At 42.2% G+C, this 21,820-nt stretch overlaps 2 protein-coding genes across 5 annotated transcripts in view; one reads left to right on the forward strand and one right to left on the reverse strand.

Moving 5' to 3' along the window:
- Positions 1-1,689: 1,689 nt before the first annotated feature.
- SBDS (SBDS ribosome maturation factor) lies at positions 1,690-9,293 on the reverse strand. The gene is made up of 5 exons (XM_045875471.3): positions 8,943-9,293; positions 8,155-8,284; positions 6,143-6,343; positions 4,412-4,576; positions 1,690-2,447 (listed from the first exon to the last, which is right to left on the reverse strand). Exons 1-5 carry the CDS (start codon positions 9,068-9,070, stop codon positions 2,319-2,321), a joined length of 753 nt encoding a protein of 250 aa, XP_045731427.1. The 5' UTR covers positions 9,071-9,293; the 3' UTR covers positions 1,690-2,318.
- Positions 9,294-10,058: 765 nt separating this feature from the next.
- Positions 10,059-21,820, forward strand: part of LOC123844709 (S-adenosyl-L-methionine-dependent tRNA 4-demethylwyosine synthase TYW1) — a 205,474-nt gene continuing 193,712 nt past the window's right edge. For 2 of the 4 annotated variants that reach the window (XM_045875474.3, XM_045875473.3), the window contains exons 1-5: positions 10,059-10,252; positions 11,113-11,243; positions 12,057-12,206; positions 18,091-18,192; positions 20,274-20,468. In XM_045875474.3, the coding sequence (XP_045731430.1) occupies positions 10,249-10,252; positions 11,113-11,243; positions 12,057-12,206; positions 18,091-18,192; positions 20,274-20,468 (582 nt within the window). In that variant the 5' untranslated portion in view covers positions 10,059-10,248. The remainder of the gene's footprint in view (positions 10,253-11,112; positions 11,244-12,056; positions 12,207-18,090; positions 18,193-20,273; positions 20,469-21,820) is intronic. The other 2 variants (XM_045875472.3, XM_054507621.2) reach the window with 2 other exon arrangements.

Consider the following 21,820-nt stretch of genomic DNA (forward strand, 5'->3'; position numbering starts at 1 on the left):
TATTCTTTTTTAGGGCTGAATAATATTCCACCGTGTGTGTGTATCACACATTCTTTATCCATTCATCAGTTGATGGAAATTTGCTTCCATAATTTGGCTATTGGAAATAATACTGTAATAAACATAGGGATGCATAGATCTTTTCAAATAGCGTTTTTATATTTTGGGGTACATACCCAATAGTGCAATTACTGGATGGTATATGGTAATTCTATTCTTAATTTTGCGTGTGTGTTTGTGTGTGTGTGGGGGGGATATCTGTGCAGACCAGAAACGGCCAAGTGGCACATCAGCATGCATTCGTATGAAGGGTGGGAAGCCTTAGCTCAAAGCGTGACACCTATTCTAGCTTGGAAGATGGATTTGACAGTCATTAGCTGGACAAACTAGTCATCTCCCATGCTCACTTCTGACAGCCCTCACTGAGGTAGCATGTATCACTCCACAGACATTTATTCCACATCTACTAGGTCCAAACACCAATGGCTCATCTCCTGCCCTTGAGTAGCTCACCATCCAGCATGCCAAATGGGAATTTAAGCAGCTCTCTAGAACACAAGGCAGGGTGAAATCCAGGCCTAGGCGGCGGATTTCAAAATGGTGTGAGGTCCCACGGGCTGGAGTGATTGTGTTCGGGTACAAGCAATGATTCACAGAAAAGAGCGGTGCTAACAGGAAAGGGTTAATTCTAAAATGTCACTCTGACCAAATGTACACAATATAGCTTGCATTAAAAAAAGCAACAGAAACAGCTCACTCCTTCAAACAACCCATTATAGCACCATTCCTGGGAGCATGATTGAGAACCAGAATTTTTAACCACTTTTGAGTAATGAGATTAACATATGGTAGAAATTTTTTTTATAGGTTCAGAAGTGTGACTCATTATAATGTGATCTACATTTGACATTTCTTAAGGTTCCAGCTTTTTAGGAGATGAATAATGAGAATGAGAAAGTGATGTCTAACTGTTGAACTGTCCAACTCAAGATGCAGCTAATAAACATTTCTAGTGACTACGACTTCCAACCTGAAACACTGTCTTAAGCTGGAGATAAAGTGTAAACTTCACTGGTTAAAAATTATTTTCTGGGCCCTCGAGTTTAGATCAGTTTCATGAAACAATAACCTGTACCAGTAAAATGTAATCGGTCAGAAAGCTGTCTTAAGGATTGCTATCGAAACAGTAATTCAGTTTCAGCATTACATGAAGTGTGTGTCCCAAAGATATCCAGCAGTATTTCTTCTAATGCCATGAGAAAACAATTTTGACTTCGCAATTTCAATTAATTATTTTAAAATGGGCCATTTCTGAGAACTTGTATTAGCAGTGAATTCTGTGTGCTTATAAAACCCATCTGGACCTGCTCAAGTCAAAAACTTCTGTCCACAGAATACAACCATATGTTAACTTTGAGTGAATCCCTAATTTGTATTCTAGAACATCTCTTTTGAAGTAGATTCAAAAAAACTTGCATGTTGTCCATTTAAGTGTTTAAGTACTAAAATAATTATATTCAATTACTTCCCAAATAACTAAGATTTACCAGGTGTCCATCAGAACAGGCCCGGCTCTAACCACTCCCCATAGGATTTATTTCATCTTGCTGAGAACTCTCCAACCCTACCAGACAGAAGGCAGAGCAAAGGAAGGGGGGCTTGGAAGCGGTCTAGAAACACAAGCCACAGTTGAATAAAAATAAAGAGTGGTTTTATTGATTATATATAATAATTCTGCTATATTAATATAGGTTATAAACTTTAAGGATTAGAAACAGATGCCTTCATTCTTTAGCGAGAATAATCTAGGTTATGGCAGCATGTTCAGTGAGTATTACTTCAGTCCTGCAGTGGTCACAGAGCTAGCTTTCAGATAATCAGGAAGTCATCATCCAAGCTATGTATTAGGCCACACATTCCATTAAGACATTATGTTTTCTTCAGCAAACACTCTTTTTATCATATCCTCCTACATTTATCTTACTATAATGTACAAAGTTTAACTTTTTACCCCCAAGACCTGCCTCAGATAACCTGCACGCTGCCAAGTACAAGGCATGACATGGCAGCAAAAAGCTACTCTGCCCTCTGTATCTTGGATTTTTCATTTTTGCCTAAAACCCCACTTTATGATTAAAACTGAATGAATCCTCCCACAGTGGAATACGTATTAGGAAAAGTCTTTTTGTGTACACATTCCCACAAAGATGGAAAATGTCAAATAGTTTGAGCAAGTATTTGGCAGACCACAGAAAGAAGAGAGGAGCGTGGGAAAAGAAAATGCTTTAGTGTTTTAGAGCTGAGGGGCTTGATGGACGTCATTCAAATTTCTCATCTCCTTCTTCCACATCTTTCAAGTTGAGTACTTCCAACGAACCTTTGCCTTTTGTCTCCTTTTTCATTAGCTCATCGATTTCTCGGAAGCAGCCCGGGTCTATCAGACACACCTGAAACATGGAACACAGCTGCTCACCTCATGAAGACGCGCAAGGCAAAGGAACACAGCGTTAACTTCCTCTAGGACAAACACACACCACTTTCCGGAGGTCCCTACTGCTCGAGTCCTACAGTGCAAGAGCGAAGACAACGCACAGGGCAGCAGACTGGGTTCCAGTCCAGCCTTTGTCTTTTTCTCCCCCGAATTTTTATTTAAATTCTAGTCAGTTAACACAGTGCAATATTGGTTTCAGGAGAGAATTTAGTGATTGATCGCTTACATATTAACACCCACTGCTCATCGTAACAAGTGCCCTCAATACCCACCCCCCATCCAGCCCATCCCCCACCCACCTCTCTCCATCAACCCTGAGTTTGTTTTCTATCATTAGGAGTCTCTTACGGTTTGCTTCCCTCTATCTTTGTCTTTTCCCCCTTCCTTATGTTCATCTATTTTGTTTCCTAAATTCCACATATGAGTGAAATCATAGGTATTTGTCTTTCTCTGGCTGACTTATTTCACTTAGCATTATACTCTCTAGCTCCACTCATTTTGTTGCAAATGGCAAGATTTCTTTCTTTTTGATGTCTGAATAATATTCTACTGCATATATATATCACAACTTCTTTATCCATTCCTCAGGTGATGGACACTTGGGCTCTCTCCATAGTTTGGCTATTGTTGATGATGCTGCTATAAACATCAGGGTGCATGTACTCCTTCAAATCAGTATTTTTGTATCCTCTGGGTAAATACCTAATAGGGCAATTGGACTGTAGGGTAGTTCTGTTTTCAACTTTTTTTTCCCCCCCAAGATTTTATTTATTTGACAGAGACACAACAAGAGAGGGAACACAAGCAGGGGGAGTGGGAGAGGGAGAAGCAGGCTTCCCGCTGAGCAGGGAGCCCGATGCGGGGCTCGATCCCAGAACCCTGGGATCATGACCTGAGCCGAAGGCAGACACTTGACGACTGAGCCACCCAGGCGCCCCCTTATTTTCAACTTTTTGAGTAGTCTCCATACTGTTTTCCAAGTCAGCCTCTGTCTTTAAGTATGCATGTAAGCCCTGTGACAGGCATTCACCTCCCTGAGGACCTCTCTGGATTCCTTGGCTGTAAAGTGAATGGGACTAGGAAACTATGGTTCTTTTTGTACTAAAATTTAGCATGAACATTTATAGTTCAGTGAAAGCACCGCTTTTTATTGACATCTGAAGGAGAAAAAGAAGCTTGAAGGCCCATTTAGGAATCACCTGTGAAGTTTTGAAAAAATTTGAGAACTTCAGAATGTCTGATGTGTTGCTTCACACTGAGTGGAATGCTCAACAATCCCAGTCTAGAGCTCATCTAAACGGAAGCTGTTGCAAAGTCTCAAGGCATGAATTTGCAGACAATGGAATCTATACTGTGTCTGACACTGGGGGGTGAGGAATAAGACACAAGGCCTCTGTTGCTTCTACAAAATGTCCTGTGGTAGGGGGCACCTGGGTGGCTCAGTCGGTTGGAACATCCAACCCTTGGTTTCGTGTTGGGTCGTGAACTCAGGGTCGTGGGATTGAGCCCTGGGGTTGGGCTCCACGCTCAACAGGGAGGCTGCTTGAGATGCTCTCTCCCTCTCCCTCTGCCCCCCACCCCCTCTCAAATAAATACATCTTTAAAAAGAAAAAAAATGTTCTGTGGTAAATAAGGCTGTCCGACTTTTAGTCTTATTTCCAATTTCCTCATAACAGAAGACTCACTGTAAAATATATTCTTATCCAAAATGAGCATGAACTAACAACAACAAAAATCCTAAGTGTGCTTAACTACAATTTAGTTTTACCTAGACCTTGACATTTTTACTTAGTTCTATGTAAGAGGTTTTGGAAATGTTTTATTGTTCATACCCTCTAAATGTTGGTTACACATTTATGACTAAAGAATAGACTACTTTGGTAACATGAACACAAAAGAATAAGAGTGTTTTCATCTCACAATTTCTAACTGCTGACCGTAGTCTTCACTCTCTATGACTTTGATCAGTGGCTTGAGCTTTTCTTTCAGCTTCTTCCCTTCATTCACTGGAAGAAGGAACCGGAGTCTCATGTGAGCACGTTCAATCTGCATTTTCTCCTTTAACTGCTTTATCACCTCCAAAGCCTAGCAAGACAAAATTGAGAACAATGGCCATTTCTTTGCTTCATCTGCTGCATTACTTTAAGGGATTCAAAACAAAGCAGTTTCCATCTGGTTGAAAAGGCGATGGTTCTTGGATGGACAGAGAATGTAAGCAACCGTAAAAAAATATAGATAAATTGGACTTGAAGATTACCAACTTTTGTGTTTCAAAAACCATCAAGAAAGTGAAAAGACAACCCATTAAATAGAAAATATTAGCAAATCACACATTTGATGAGGTACCAGTATCTGGAATATAAACAGAACTTTTACAACTTGATAATAAAGACACAAATAATTAAAAAAATGGTCAAAGGATCTAGATAGTGTTTTCTCCAAAGATGACCCAGGGTCAATAAGCACATGAAAATATGCTGAAATCATAGTTATTAGGGAAATGCACATCAAAACCAGAATGATACACCCAGGATGGCTATAATGAAAAAGGTGGATTAATTACAAATATCGTAAAAAATGTGGAGAAATTGGAACCCTTGAACACTGACTGTGGGAATGTAAAATGCCTCAGCTGTTTTGGAAAATAGTTTGGCAGTTCCTCAAAAGGTTAAATATAGTTACCACATGACCCAGCAATTCCATTTCTGGGTACAGAGAATTGGAAACACGTACACACAAAAACTTGTAATGAATTTCACAGCAGCATTATTCATAATAGCTAAAAAGCAGAAACAACCCAAATATCCATCAACAAAATATGGTATTTCTATACATTGGGTTATTATTGAGCCCTAAAAAGGAATGAAGTACTAACATGTACTATAATAGGTATGAACCTTCAAAGGGCCACATTATTGTATGATTCCATTTATATGAAATGTCCAGAATAGAAAAGTCCATAGAAACAGAAAACAAATTTGCCAAACACATGTGAGAGGGAGGAAACAAGGAGTGACTGCTAATGGTGACAGGGTTTCTTCTGGGGGGTGATAGAAATGTTCTCAAATTAAGTAATAGGGAAGGCTGCAAAAACTTTGTGAATATACCACTGAATTGTACCTTTTAAAAAGATGACTTATATGGCATATGAAATATATAAATTAAAAAAAAATGTAAAATGCAGAGTTGAAATGACTCTTCAAAAATCCAAGTTTTGGGGTGCCTGGGTGGCTTAGTCAGTAAGTATCTGACTCTTGGTTTTGGCTCAGGTCATGATCCAGCCCTGTGTTGGGCTCCATGCTCAGTGTGGAGTCTTCTTGAGACTCTCTCCCTTGGCCCCTCCCCCAGCTCATGCGTGCACACACACTCTCTTATATAAATAAATAAATCTTTAAAAAAAAAAAGTTAAGTTTTATCTTTAAAGGTTTGATTTGGAAAGGAAAATGAGAACTGTAGTACATTTGTGCTTTGTTATAAAAAATTCCATTACTCCTCCCTATAACCCCCATCATTTCCTTCCCCTTCCCCAAAACCTCTACCCAACTGCTTCTAAGTAGTATCTTGTTATTATTACAGACTGAGTATTTTAATGTTTTCTTCAGAGAAAACTGATTTTCATTTGGGTACTTTTTGACATTAAAAACCACTCACCTGCTGTTTGGTACTCTTATTGGTTTTGACCGAATAGTGGATGTCCTTCATAGCTCTCTCAATAAGGATAACAGTGTATGGTCTCTTTGTTTCAGGGTTCACACACTTGTCAGCGACAATAGTTGCAATGTCCCTGAACATCTGCTCCAGCTGTGTATGCCGTTCTTTATCTGATACTTGAACCTCTCCTTTAGTCAAAATCTAAAAAAACCCCAACAGATTTAAAAAAGCAATGTCTTTATTGCACAGTATTTGTTAACCACAAGAATTAGTAACTTGGGGAGAAAATTAAATTCCATCCTTCTCAGCTATTGATATATAAGTAACGATTTGAGCTTCACCTAAGGGATACGCTGGATTATCTTGTGCTCTAAGATCTTACTTATTTAGGTGGGGAAAGGAGAAAAGGCAATCTTACAAAGGTTGTAAATGGTGAAATCCTTGAAAAGAAATTCTATTTTCAAGTATATTACACTAAAAATATATAAATGGACAAAATAAAGCAACTTAGAAGACTTAAATTTTGGAGGCTTGGCAAAATTGTTATGTCCTGAATTATTACAAATGATGCTGTACAACAAAAAAACCCAAGTAATCTGATTAAAATGAGCAGAGAACCTCAACAGACATTTTCCCAAAGAAGACATACAGATGGCCAAGAGACACATGAAAAGATGCTCACACCACTCGTCATCAAGGGAATGCAAATCAAAACCACAATGAGTTACCACCTTATACTTGTCAGAATGACTAGAACAAAAAACAACAACCAAGAAATAGTAAGTGTTGGTGAAGATGAGGAACCCTCATGCACTGCTGGTGGGAATGCAAACTGGTGCAGCCACTGTGGGAGACAGTATGGAGGTTCCTCAAAAAACTGAAAGTAGAGCTACCATATGATCCAGTAATCGCCCTACTATTTACCCAGAGAAAACAGAAACACTCATTTGAAAAGATACAGGCACCCTTATGTTTACTGCAGCATTATTTTTAATAGCCACGATACTGAAGCAACCTAAGTGTCCACTGATAGATGAATAAATGGTGTGTGTGTGTATAAATACAATGGAATAATATTACTCAACCATAAAAAAGAACGAGTCTTCCCATTTGCAATGACATGGACGGACCTAAAGGGTATAATGCTAAGTGAAATAAGTCAGAGAAAGACAAACACCACATGATTTCACTCATGCATAATTTAAGAAAGAAAACAAATGAACAACAAACGAAAAGAGACAAACAAAAAACCCCAGACTCTTAATTATGAGACTAAACTGGTGGTTGCCAGAGGGAAGGTGGGTAGGGAATGGGTGAAATAGATATAGGAGATTAAAAGGCATGAACTGCCAGTTATAAAATAAGTCACAGAGATAAAAAGAACGGCATATGGTTTATAATCAATAAGACTGTAATAACGCTTTTCTGACAGGTGGTGACGACGCTTACCATGTTGTACACCTGAAACTAATGTAACACTGTATGTTTATTATACTTCAATTAAAAAAAGTGATGTTACAGGGGTGCTTGGGTGGCTCAGTCCATTAAGTATCTGACTCTCTGATTTTGGCTAGGGTCATGCTCTCAGGGTTGTGAGATTGAGCCCTCCAGGCAGTGGAGCCTGCTTAAGATTTTCTCTTTCCCTCTCCCTTTGCCTCTCCCCAATCTCTCTCCCCGTCTCTCACTTAAAAAAAAAAAAAAGGGCGCCTGGGTGGCTCAGTTGGATAAGCGACTGCCTTCGGCTCAGGTCATGATCCTGGAGTCCCGGGATCGAGTCCCGCATCGGGCTCCCTGCTCAGCTCCCTCTGACCCTCCCCACCTCATGCTTTCTCTCTCTCTCAAATAAATAAATAAAATCTTTAAAAAAAAAAAAAAGTGATGTTATTCAGGTTGAACTACTGTAGGATAACTATTCACTCCCAAAAAATAACGTTTTAAAGTTTAACATACCTATAAGTACTTCTACTACAAAGAACATTAGAGTCAATTATGCTGCAGATGTTAGAACTCACCTGCTTACAGATTTCCGTCTGGTCGTCTGTTCCAAATGCACTGATCAGATCTTCCTTCTTTGCAACCTGACCTTTAGAAACATTTACAAACACTGAATGGGTCTGTAGAACTTCATCAAGGTCTTTTTCCCTTGTGACAGCAGGAGAGAAAACCCTAAGTGAGCACACTTGAAACTCTGAAATTCATTCACATTTTAAACACAAGATGGCAGCGAGATAAACAACAAATGCTCCTAACCGACCCTCAGTGCGAGGGAACATTTTCAAAACTCAGAACCGCATTTGTGCTCCCACTGACTCCCTGAGACAAACGTCACGGGAGTACGCACGAGACCCTGAACGCGAGCGGAGGGCGGGCGGCTGCCAGGGAATCCGATCCCTAGATGGCAGCAGCGGACACTGCGCACCTCGGTGAAACTACTGGGCAAAGACCTGTGATCAGGCTGTTCTACGGCCAGGGGAGCTATTTTTGGAAGGCTAGGTCCCAACGCTTTAACGTTATTTTGGCAAAACGACCATATTTTGGGGGTTTCCTGGCTGCAGCTTTTACGACACCCACCGATTAAAACAAAACCCCAAACCAACAACCTAAACCACACGAACCAAATAAAAATGGAACCCTTGATTTAGGCGCTAAGCTCGGGAAGGACAGTGATTCTCACGCTCAGAGCCGGGATAAATTTTCCGTTTCCTTCCCTGCCAAGACCCCAGTTCATTCGAAGACCGGGGGGTAGGCCGCCGCGGAGGCAAAAGTCCGGCCAGAGCCCGGAGGGAGAGGGGTCACTCACACGCCGCTCCGCCAGCCGACGACTTTGTTTTTGTAGCAGGCGATTTCGAAGCGCTTGCCGGCGCGCTTCATCCGTACCACGGCCACATTGGTTAGGCGGATCTGGTTGGTGGGGGTGAAGATCGACATAGTAGCTGCTCACAGACGCTGGGTCCAAGGAACCAAGGCTAACCCGCGCCGCCGGCCTGAGGACCACCCGCGCCTCGCTGTAATGACCCAGCGGCGCGCGGATCGACCACTATCTGCTCCGACGGCCGCCACAATACACCCAGTTATCTTATTGCGCAGGCGTCAGATGTCGCAGAAACCAGGAAAGAAAAAGAGAGCAACAACGCCTGCGCATTGTGGCTTTTACGACATCGTTCCGCGCCCGACAGGAGAGGCGCACTTCCTTACTGTAATATACTTCCGCCAATGAGCTAAGGAGCTCTGATTGGCTGGTGAAGTTGATGTTTTAGTGACCGGGTGGAAACGTGGCGTCGGCCCCTCTTAGTTCCGCAGAGTTCGGGGCCACACCTACCTTAACTCCTTATTGTGGAAAAATTGTGAGATTAAAAAATTTGAGAAAAAAATATGATGAACCCCCATGAGCCCATCTCCCTGCTTCAACAATTATCAGCATTTTGCCATTCTTGTTTCATTCTCCCTATTTTTTTATTGGAGTAGATTAAAGCAAATTATAAGATTTTAGCTTTAAATACGTCAGTCTATACTCCTTCCGGATGCACCCAACATCACCCAAGGTCCTTAATATCATCTAATAGTCCACAACCAAATTTCCCGAAATAATGCCTTTTTATACTCGGTGTGTTTCAGTTGAGGACCAAACAGGACCACGGATGGCATTTGGTGGAAAATACCCGCTTAACTCGCCCGCCATTTCCGCGTTTCTTTCCCCTATGCCACGCCTGTCTTGGCCTTGCTCCCCACTGGACCCGCCCCTTGAACCTCTGCACCAATTCGGGAACGTTCGGACGCGCTCCGGCTTCCTAACCCTTAGCCGTGGGCGGTGCTTCCCTCGGGGCCCGCCCCTTCCCCTCTGAGCCAATCCGAGCGGGACTGGGAGGGCTTCGGTTTCCTCGCGCGGAGCCGTAGGCGGGGCTTCCCTCTGGACCCGCCCCTTCCCCCTCTGAGCCAATCCGACGGGGTAGCGAGTGGCATGGCTGCCGCCAGCGCTGCGTGCTCGGGCTCTACTGATAGTGCTTCAAGCTAGTTTGGCGGTCTCCTGGTATCCGCGCCGGCCGCCAGGTTTTTCAGGTCTGCAGTCCTAGGGTCTGTCGGGCCGCAGGGCCTGGGCTCTGAGGAGAATGGGTAAGGGCCCCCCGGCGGGCAGAATTCGCGACGCGGGCGGAGAGAGGAACCCGTTTTTCTCAGACCCTCTCCCAGCGGAGTGGCGTCCTCGGGCCCGGTCCTTCAGATTGTTGTGCTTGTCGGCCCGGGACGGGAGCCGCTGACAGCAAGGGAGGACTGAACCCTGCTTTTGACCTGGCTTTTGCCTCGTGAGGCTAGGGATGAGTTCAGCAGGAACTATGCTCCTAACCTCAAGTAAAACGCAGAGAAAACTGCCCACTCTCTTTACCCGCGTGTGCTGATGGCTTTTGGTTTTTTCCGTGGCGGAGCAGCAACTGCAAAGCCCACTTTTGTCTTTTCCACAGTGGAGCAGCACCTGCACACCCCACTTTTTAGGCTTCGCCTTTTGAAATTGCCTCCAGGTTCGACATTTGAGGCCAGATCTATTCATATCTCACTCCAAAAAAATGGGGTGTGCGGTCCGTTGAGAACCCTTTACAAGCAGCAGTGGGTCTTTAAAACTAGAAGAAAGGGAATAGTTTAGTACTTTTTAAAGCTTTTCTTATGGAGCACACAAAACAAAGCAAAATTCATAATTCCACATGAAGTATTTCAACTTCTCTTGCTTCCAAATGCTATATCCAAAGGAAGGTACGATTTTGTATATTTTCCTGCGTTAGCATTATCTTCCCGATAATTTTATCATTACCACATGCAGCGGTGTGTTATTTTTATTAGAGTTGATTTTTTATAGATTTCTTAGCTGGGTTCTTGAAAATGAAGATTGGTTTTCTCTTATTTTTTATGCTTAAAATCAGGATGAGCAGCTTTATATATGTAGCTTTAAGTGAAATTACATGTATGTATCATTTTAAATTTAGATCCTTCTTTGGATACATGGGACTTCTCATCACCTTTAATGTCATTATGGATGAACAGGTTTTACGTCTATTTGGGCTTTGCCTTTGGCATTAGCCTTTGGATTTGTTTCCAGATTGTCATCAGGAAGCAGGTAAGTGGAATTATTTTTTATAGGAGAGTGTTAAGATACTAGATTTATAGAGAGGTTAGAGTGCAGATTTTCTAAGGTTTTCAGAAAAGCTAAAAGGAACTTTCAGTCACTTTTATGTTTGGTCTCTAGACATTTTTTTTAAATGCCTAAAGAATTTATTCTCGGTTTTTAGAGACTAAGTTATTATGGACTACGTTATTTATGTTTTCTTTGATGGGCTGTGGATGTCTCCCTCTTAAGATACAGGAAGATTTTGTAATGAAAAATTAAACTTGTAAAAAACAATCGTATTAGCATCTTCAAAGGGCAGTTATCTTCTCTTTTCTTACCACTAAAGATCAGTAAATGAGTTCCTACTGTTATTCCACTAAAGCACATTGTGGATGAATGTATGTATAGTTTTGTCCTGGAGGAAGTAGGGATCTTTATAGTCTTAAGAAATCTGGGTCCAGGGGCGCCTGGGTGGCTCAGTCGTTAAGCGTCTGCCTTCGGCTCAGGTCATGGTCCCAGGGTCCTGGGATCCAGCCCCGCATCGGGCTCCCTGCTCGGCGGGAAGCCTGCTTCTCCCTCTCCCACTCCCCCTGCTTGTGTTCCCTCTCTCACTGTGTCTCTCTCTGTCAAATAAATAAATAAAATCTTAAAAAAAAAAAAAATCTGGGTCCAGCCTTTAACGTACCTAATTATACCAAGGGGGTTAATATTTGAAGAGTACACCGGAAGAATTAAGAGAATAGTAAAATAGGTCAGTATCTGTGCTGGTTTTCGTCCCAGTTGAAGATGGGAAAAGATTCAAACTTGATGGATTTTGTGCAGTTGTTTATCTTCAAGGACAAGAACTCACAGAAATCTGTTCCAAAAGCAACTGGGGATTTGATGACAAATGGTTATATCCCTCTTCAAAAGAAGGAAGTCTTTGTGTCTGGAGTGAAAATTTTCTATGGTTCCCAGACTGGAACAGCAAAGGTAAGAACTTTATGTGATACTTTTCCTTGGGTTTCCTGATCTTTTAGAAGATCCCTTAAAAGTGTCCACTCACAGTGAATGGAATTGGTCTTCTGATTTTTTTTTCATCTTCTTTTTTCCCTTTCCCAGCTTACATTTTTCCTCTCTGGGGTGGTGGGTGGGTTTTTATTCCTTGTGCCCAATTCCAGCTAATTGGTGGTATCTGATGGTCACTGTCATGAAGGATCTTTGTTCTGGAGCTTGCTTCTGCCTCAGCGGAATGGAGAGTTCTAAGCCCGTTATTGATGGTGGTTGTAGAAGTAGGGGTGAGTGAAAAGAGAATGTCAGCAATAGTGTCCATTGTGGGTCCTGACTTTCACAACTTCACACATCTACTTTATAAAACGTGTTTTGATTTAGTAGTGTTAAAAGTGTTAACAATAGACATTGAATACTGTTTAAAGTAGACATATGCTGCAGATGTATATGCTGCTGGCTACTTTGTTATGAAGGTCACAGCTATTTAGTGCTTTCTAGGAAAAGATTCTAAGGTGAACATGGAAATGAAGTTTAAAAAAAATCAAGGTCGTTATTTTTATATAGTACTAAACAGGGTTGTACTGCCCTCTTGTGGATATTTTGTAGAATAATATTTCATAGTTTTTCAGATCCGTGGTGCTTTGCTCCACTTCATAGTTGAAGGTCACTTGATACTAAGTTCAACTGTAAGCAACAGAGGTGGGAAACCGGAAGAAATGTAAAAAAGGCATCTGAGCAGCCAAAACAAAGTCCTTTTATGTTATTTATAAAAGATCTCATTCATAGCCTCTCTCATGTGTGTTTTTAATTTTTTCTAAAAGATCAAATCAACACTTGCAGATTGTAACAAATCCAGGCATGAGGAGGGTTCATAATGAAAAGTACTCTCTAGTGAACCTCTTTTTAACTATTTCTTATTTTTGGTTCCTCTGATGGCTATAATTTTAACCCATGTGTGCTGTATTTCTAGATTATTAACGTTAATTATAAGTTACTGACTCCTTGTATTAATTGACACATTACTCAAATCTCAGTGGCTTTATTGTTGGCCACCTCTTTGTTAATATGGGTTAGATGACTCTCCTTAAAGCTGTGCCATTTGAATTTCCTTATTTTGCTTTCACACTGAATGGATTCATATTTGGCTGGGTAAGGGAGATTAGTTTTTCCTTACAACTTTGAAGGTGTCACTTCACTGTCAGAGCTAGTCTCCTCATTCCTTTGTAGATGACTTGATTTTTTTGTTTCTGGAAGCTTTTAGAATCATTTCTTTGTCCTTGATGTTTGGAACTTTTTTTTTTTTAAGGTTTTATTCAGTTACTTGACAGCACAAGCAGGGGGAGAGGGAGAAGCAGGCTCTCTGCTGAGCAAGGAGCCTGATGTGGGGCTCGATCCCAGGACCCTGAGATCATGACCTGAGCCGAAGGCAGATGCTTAACCAACTGAGCCACCTAGGTGCCCTTATGTTGGGAACTTTTTTGAGATGATGTCTGGATTGGCTCTTTTTTTAGCTGTTGTGCTGGACACTTGGGCTCTTTTGAACATTTGTGAGCATTTCTGCCGATTTCTTGGGCAATTTTTTTCCCTTTCCATTTTCTCTTTTTTTCTTCCTGGGACTCTTGTTAGTTGGATGTTAGAGCTTTTGGATGGCTTCTTTGTCTTAAATCCATCCTCTCTTTTTGTAACTTTGTCTTTCTATTCTGGATTGTGGGATTTCAATTCTAAACCTTCTTTTTTGAATGTTTTATTTTGGCTATTATGTTTTTAGTTGCAAAAACATCACTTTTTTCAGTTTTTATATTATTTTGTTAGTTATTTAAGAATATATCTTAGTAGGGGCACCTAGGTGGCTCAGTCAGTTAAGCGTCTGCCTTTGGCTCAGGTCATGATCGCAGGGTCCTGGGATCGAGTCCTGCATTGGGCTCCCTTGCTTAGCAGGGAGCCTGCTTCTCTCTCTCTCTCTGCCTCTCCCCCGGCTTGTGCTCTCTCTCTCTCTCTCAAATAAATAACATCTTAAAAAAAAAAAAAGAATATATCTCACTGAATTTGTTTTTCTGTTCCCTGATTTATCTGCTTTCTCACTTTTTCTTTTGCTACTATTTCTCCTTCCTGCTGATTGTTCTTATATTCTTAGTGATCCATGGTTTTCTATTAATATTTAGGACCGAATGATGGGGTAGTTATTGTGGATTTTCTCTGTTACTGTGTGCACAGATTTGTGTTCTCTAATTATAAATTTTCTGTGCTCGATGGGTCAGGGCATGCCATATTACCAGATGTTCTGTGCATGGTGGGTCAGGGCATGCCATGTTACCTATTGACCCCATATCTCCCTCTAACTACCACCTCAATTTTTTTCCTTTCCTTTCCTTTCCTTTTTTTCTTTCTTTTTCTTCTTTCATTCTTTCTTTCTTTCTTTTTTTAGAATAAAGCTTGAATGTGTCTGTGCCACTCTCCAAATCTCCAGTTTCCCTACTTCTGTTTTCCTTGGGCCACTCTTGTGTGGCTTGCATGCCCCGAGTGTTCCCAGTGACTTCCATGTTGCTAATTAATTCTCACTCTTCATCTTCCTTGACACTGTTCTCTAGGTCATGCTCCTACTCGGCCAAGGCTAGTCTTCCTCACTGTCATTTGCAGATTTCTCCTCATCTTCTTGGCCTCGAAAGATTGAATGTCCCAAGGCACAGTCCTTGTCTTTATTTGCACTCACTCTAAGGGATCTTGTTATCTAGAGCAATTTGGCAAACTTTATCTATAAAGGGCAAGGTATTTTATTTTATATACTGTGTTTTTAGGTTTGTAGTTTTTGTGAACCATACAGTCTTGTCGCAGCTACTTAGCTCTGCGGCTGTGGTGTGGAAGTAGCCACAGACCATGGGTAAATAAGTGGCATGACTGGGTCCCAGGAACTTTTATGTACCGAAACAAATGGAGGGCTGGATTTGACCCACGGGCCTTGGTTTGTGTTCAGTGGTGGCCTCCCAATATGTTTTTAATCTGAACTGTTCCCCTCAACTCCAGACTCTCATATCCAGTGGCCTGTCGTAGATCTTCATGTGATGTCTGGTAGGCATCTCAAAATTAGTACGCTCCAACTGAACTCCCGTTTTTTTTGCCTAGACCTTTTCCACTTAGAATCTTTACCATTTCAGTAAATGGCAACTTTATCTTTCCAGTTGCCTAGTTAAAAAAAAAAAGAAACCCTTTGAATTCTCTCTTTTTCCTACTACCCCCATGCCATTGTTAGCAAATGCTGTTTGTTCTACTTTCAAAATGGATCCAGGTGCCAGTCACTTCTCTGCACCCTGGCTCACGGCACCCTCTGCTTTTGTCTGGATCACAGCAGTCACCTCACTGCCGGTCAGTCCCCTTCATTCAGTGCTGCTCGGCCCGTCCTCTGGCTTCAGTGTCCTCTCAGCTCAGGAGCCACAGGGACTTGGAAAACTTAAGTGAAATCACGTTCCCTTCAGCTTAAAAACCCAGCAATGACCTCCTCATTCACTTAGAGTAAATCACAGTGACCTCACAGTGGCCAGGAGGCCTTCACGTCTGGTTCTCCACTATCTCTTTTACCTCTCGTCCTTGGTCCCCACGTCTCCAGTCTTTTTAAATTTTTAAATTTTTTTATTTATTTGTCAGAGAGAGAGAACAAGCAGAGAGAGCTGCAGGCAGAGGCAGAGGGAGAAGCAGGCTCCCCACTGAGCAGGGACCCCTGATGTGGGGCTCAATCCCAGGACCCCGGGATCATGACCTGAGCCGAAGGCAGACGCTTAACCGACTGAGCCACCCAGGCGCCCCCCCCACGTCTCCAGTCTTACTAACCTTGCCAAGCCTGCTCCCTCCTTTGGGCCTTTTCACTTACATGTTGTTCTGCTTGGGGTAGCCTCATGGCTTGTCTCGCATGTCCTTCAGGTTTGGCTCAAGTCTATCTTTGAGGCCTCTTATACCAAATACTTGTCATTTTTCCACACCGGTTCTCCAGTTGTGACATGAACTACCCAGAGTTTTTGTCAGACTCCTCAGGTATAAGGACCCAGTCTGCACGACTGTCTCTGCTTCAGACGCCTGTCACTAGTCCCAGGGGCCACTTGTGCTTGTGACCAGACCAGCTATAAACTCGATACCACAGTCCTCTCCTTAGGTTCGATCATTTCCTAGAAGGATTCGCAGAATCAGGAAATTGCCCAACTAACTATGCTTCCTAGTTTATTAGAAAGGATACAAGGCAGGAGCGCCTGGGTGGCTTAGTCGTTGAGCGTCTGCCTTCGGCTCAGGTCATGATCCCGGGGTTCTGGGATCGAGCCCTGCGTCGGGCTCCCTGCTCAGCGGGGAGCCTGCTTCTCCCTCTCCCACTCCCCCTGCCTGTGTTCCCTCTCTCGCTGTGTTTCTCTCTGTCAAATAGATAAAATCTTTAAAAAAAAAAAAAAGAAAGGATACAAGGCAGAAATAGACAAATGGCAGACACGCATAGGGCAAGGTCTGGTGGTGAGGGGTGGAGGGGTGGCTCGGAGCTTCCGTGCCCTCTCTCTACCCACCACTTCCTCAGCACATCAGTGTGTTCACCAAACCAGAAACGCTGAGTCCTGTCATTTAGGGGTTTTAGTGGACATTTTAAATCATTGGCCATGGATGATTGAACTCACTGGGAGCAATGGTGCTGAAAGTTCTAAACCTTTAATCACATAATTGGTTTTGTGGTGACCGTCCCCCATCTTGAAGCTACCTGGGGCCCACCTCCCCATGAGTTATTTCATTAGCTTACCAAAGTCGGTAAGTTCCAAGGGTTTTAGAAGCTTTGTGCCAGGAACTAGGGAGAAAGACTAAATATTTATTTATTTTTTAATCTTATGCACCTGTCCTGACCCTCCCTGTTTAAGATAAAACTGTCCCCAGACCTATCCCTACCTGTGTTCTTACCCCTTATCCTGATTTATTTTCTTCCATAGCACATCATCTGATTAACTATGTCTTCTCATTTCCACGTTTGCTCTGTCTCTGCCCATTAGAACATAAGCTCCTGAAGCAGAGACTGTGTGTGTCTTGTTCACTGTTGTGTAATATTGCCCAGAACTGAGACTGGCCTAGTAGATGCCCAGTAAAATAATAGATGCTTGGTAGGCTTAGCTTTCATCCTGGGAGATGGGGAACCAAGTGTAAGACTACTAAGCGAAAAGTAGGAGGATGTTTTTCAGAGTGCCTAGAAGTTAGCCATGGGGCTAGAAGTGTTAGCTTTCCCCAAACATTTGGTTCATTTTGTCTGGAGAAGAGCCTAGTGGGTGTTTTGTCTGGGGGTAAAGGGCAGATGCTGCCCAGACTTGGTGTGCACTTGTCCTGTATACAGATTGTCTGCTGATTGGTTCTTCTCTGCCCCAGGTTTCCCTCACAGCTTCACTGTAGTGGCTGCTTCTGCGCCCAGAACCTCTCTAGGGTTTTGTCAGGCATATGGACTCTCCCCTAGGGCTTTTCCTCCCCGTCAACCTGCTTCTGTTTGCTTTCTGTCTTCCAGAAATGTGTCGCATTTCTCATATATCACATTCTCTTCCCTCTTCAGTATTTCTTATCACCTATATGTTTATTCTAGTGGGGCAAGGCAGCTGGAATGTCAAAAAGCCAATTTAAATGTGGTCCCGCATACGTACTTACAGAGTGAGAACGGCACAGTTGAATGATTGATCTCTATAAAGATGCTTGAGAAAATGGAAGAAGTGGGAATAGGTATTTGTGTTTATGATGATAAGTGTCAGTCAGTGAAAAAGTTTTCCATGATAAATGCTTTATTCCTTTGCCAACAAGAGTAAATGAAGACTGTGTTTTGCTTATTTAGCTTATTGAAGACTTTGTGATTTTTTTTTTTTTTTCCTATTAGGGATTTGCAACAAGTCTTGCTGAAGCAGTTACCTCCCTAGATCTCCCTGTGGCTGTTATTAATCTGAAAGAATATGATCCAGATGATCATCTAGTAGAGGAGGTTGGTAACTATGTTATTTTTTTCTTCAGTCCAAACTCTCAAATGTAATTGACCTCCTGCATTCTGGGATAAATAGAATCTTCAGAATAAATTTGATTTTCATGCTAAGGAGTTTTCAGTTGGTTGCGTTTTCAGTGTCAGTCAGAGGTGTTGAATATGTGGTGTGGGACCTGCCCCTCCGGTGTGTAGTCTTTCCTGCGGCGGGGGTAAGGGTGGGAAAGGTTGGGTGGTTTGAAGTTCCCTCCTCCCTCCTGCTACGGATCTCATAATCAAGGAAGGGTGATGGATGGCAGTGTGCTGAGCCTGTGAACCATGTATGAGCTGACTGAGAGGTCAGGAGCCACTTGGGTAGCAGAGAGAATATGGGTTTTGGAGTTAGAGAAATCTCTCACTGCCTGTGTGACCTCTGTGCATTACTTAAGATCTACATGGGTTTAATTTCTTCAGAGAAATCCCTCTCCTTCTAGCTATACTCAGGGGAGTTTGCCTTATAGTGGGGTTCTCAGGGTGTGGTCCTTGAACTTACAATATCAGCATCTCCTAGGAACTTGTTAGAAAGGTGCTCCAGATGATTCTGAAGCACATAGAGCAGGGGTTGACGAATTTCTTTTGTAAAGGGCCAGATAGTGAATATTAGCTTTGTGTGGTCATAGGCAACATGTAAATGAACGAGTGTGGCTGTGTTTCAATAACACCTTGTTTAAAAAAACAAAACAAAACAGGCAGTGAGCTGGACTGGGCCTGTGGAACATAGTTTGCCAGCCCCTTCTTAGTGGATAACCCAGCTGTAACTGTCCATTTCTTTCTCCCAAAAGAGAATAGTGGAGTGCAAATGAGTGTACTTGAATCTGCTCAGAATTACTTGTGAAAAATTATTAGCAACCTTTGAGTCTTTATTATTAATAATGGATTGCTTATAACTTATCTCATGACTTAGAATTTTTTTTATTTTTTATTTTTTTAATTTTTATTTTATTTATTTATTTTTAAAGATTTTATTTATTTATTTGAGAGAGAGAGAATGAGAGAGAGAGAACACATGAGAGGGGATAGGGTCAGAGGACGAAGCAGACTCCCTGCCGAGCAGGGAGCCCGATGCGGGACTCGATCCCGGGACTCCAGGATCATGACCTGAGCCGAAGGTAGTCGCTTAACCAACCGAGTCACCCAGGCGCCCCGAATTTTTTTTTTAAGATTTTATTTATTTATTTGATAGAGACACAGCAAGAGAGGGAATACAAGTAGGGGGAGTGAGAGAGGGAGAAGCAGGCTTCCCACTGAGCAGGGAGCCCGATGTGGGGCTTGATCCCAGGACTCTGGGATCATGACCTGAGCCGAAGGTAGACGTTCAACGACTGAGCCACCCAGGAGCCCCTATGACTTAGAATTTTTAAGGTGCATTCAAGCAGATGGAATACCATGGTTAGCAGGTCCGGGGGGTATTTTCTTTCCTCTTGTAGACAGTGGTACCAAGTGTTAATAAATTGTTACTTTACATTTAAAAAGTTTTGTTGTTTTAGTTTTTTAGGTAATTTTAAAGCTCTCTTTCTGTGTTTCTTCCTGACTGATTTGGATTTTGTTTCCAATATGACAGTTGGAAATGATAGGAACTTACTGCTTGAGAATTGGAATGGAGTACATAGTTAGGGGCACCTGGGGGTATATTGGCAGGAGCCAGAGACTGGGTTTTCTCCCCATTCAAGGTGTCCTTGCTCTGTTTTCTTTTACTTTTGAAAATGAATAACGTTTTGAAAGCACCTTTGTTGTCTGAGGTTAGTACTGATGTGGATGTCAGCATTTTATTTTATTTTTTTTTAAGATTTTTTAAATTTATTTGACAGATAGAAACAGCGAGAGAGGGAACACAAGCAGGGGGAGTGGGAGAGGGAGAAGCAGACTCCCCGTGGAGCAGGGAGCCCTATGCGGGGCTCCATCCCAGGACCCTGGGATCATGACCTGAGCCGAAGGCAGACGCTTAACGACTGAGCCACCCAGGCACCCGATGTCAGCATTTTAAAAAGGGATTTTCTTTACTGATAAGTTGTTCTTGAATATTCTGAAATAATTACTTTCTCGGTTAGGTTACCAGTAAGAACGTTTGTGCCTTCGTGGTTGCTACATACACTGAAGGTCGACCCCCTGAAAGTGCAGAGTGGTTCTGCAAATGGCTGGAGGAAGCATCCAGTGATTTTCGATTTGGCAAAACTTACCTGAAGGGTATGAGGTACGCTGTATTTGGCCTGGGAAATTCTGCCTATGCGAGCCACTTCAACAAGGTAGGTATGTGTTGAATTATAGGGATAAATTCTCTATTAAAATTAAAAAAAATTCACACACACACCCATTCACATGTGTATGTGAAGTAGTCCCCGAACTTTGGTGTTTAATAATAAACTTCTTGTGTTATTTATTTATTTATTTGAGAGAGAGAGACATAGCAAGAGAGGGAACACAAGCAGGGGGAGTGGGAGAGGGAGAAGCAGGCTTCCCGCGGAGCAGGGAGCCCGATGCGGGGCTGGATCCCCGGACCCTGGGATCGTGACCTGAGCCGAAGGCAGACGCCCAACGACTGAGCCACCCAGGCGCCCCTGTGTTACTCTTTATAGTGGGGAATTGCTGCACACATGTTTCCAAGCTTGGGGTATAGCAGGTTCTCAAGTAAATTTTTATTGAATAAAATCCTTATACCTCCTATTGTCTAGTGTCATAGTGATCTGGATTCATGGCCATCGCGTCCAGTCTGCTGTCCCCAGGCAGGACCTTGTGGATGAAAGATCACTGATTCTGGACTTTCTCAGCCGCCTGTTCTGTTGTTGAACAGCCTTTATGGCTCAAACTAACAGTTGAGCTCCTTGTCTTTTAATCATTAATTTTTAAAGGGAAATAGAAGAAAAACATTCACTGCCTTTTGTGTAATAAAACATTGTTTTGTTTTCCTAGATCTTTTTTCTAAATGAAGTTAACTTGGCTCCTTTTGCATTCTGTTCTCTGTACTTTAAATAATAAAAATACAGAGCCTCTCTGTTTCTTGTGGTTTTAAACATTTACTAGAACTTTTGTATATGTACCTCTTCCCAAAATGGGCCCAGCCTGGCTCAGCTGTCTTTGGTAGAATGTGTATAAAGGTGAAAGTGGAGATCTTTCCATAAGATTTTCACTCAGTAGTTACATCAAGATGTGTATTTCTGCCCATATTTTCAAAGGAAGTAGACCCAAAAAATGGTACAATTCAGATATGTAAATGTTTTGTTTAATGCCTTGCCACTCAGAAAGCCTATTAAGTTTTTGAACTCTTCATTGTGCTTCTTGGTAATCCCTGTGCCTCAGCTTAACTGCTTCTTGCAGTACATTAAAGTTCGGAATTGATGAAGTCTGAGTCTTGCCGAATGGGCTGCATTTGCCCTTTGTTATTAAAATGGGCTTTGCTACGTTTTGGAACAAATTTATTTTGCTAATGAGTTATGTTATTCTGACCACAACTTAGAATAGTAGTTTTCAAAGTCTTTTTTAGGTAGTAATCCTTACCTTAGTAAAAGGGTTTGTCCCCTTGTTTAAAGAGTCTTTTGCAGGATCTTATCCGATGTAACCAATGTAGTGTTTGCAGGTTGCAGCTGGGCCTGGAGGGCCC

The sequence above is a fragment of the Mirounga angustirostris genome, unplaced genomic scaffold, assembly GCF_029215605.1.
Source record: "Mirounga angustirostris isolate CCGP_5_RB_7025 unplaced genomic scaffold, mMirAng1.0.hap1 SCAF_5, whole genome shotgun sequence".
Classification (NCBI taxonomy): domain Eukaryota; kingdom Metazoa; phylum Chordata; class Mammalia; order Carnivora; family Phocidae; genus Mirounga; species Mirounga angustirostris.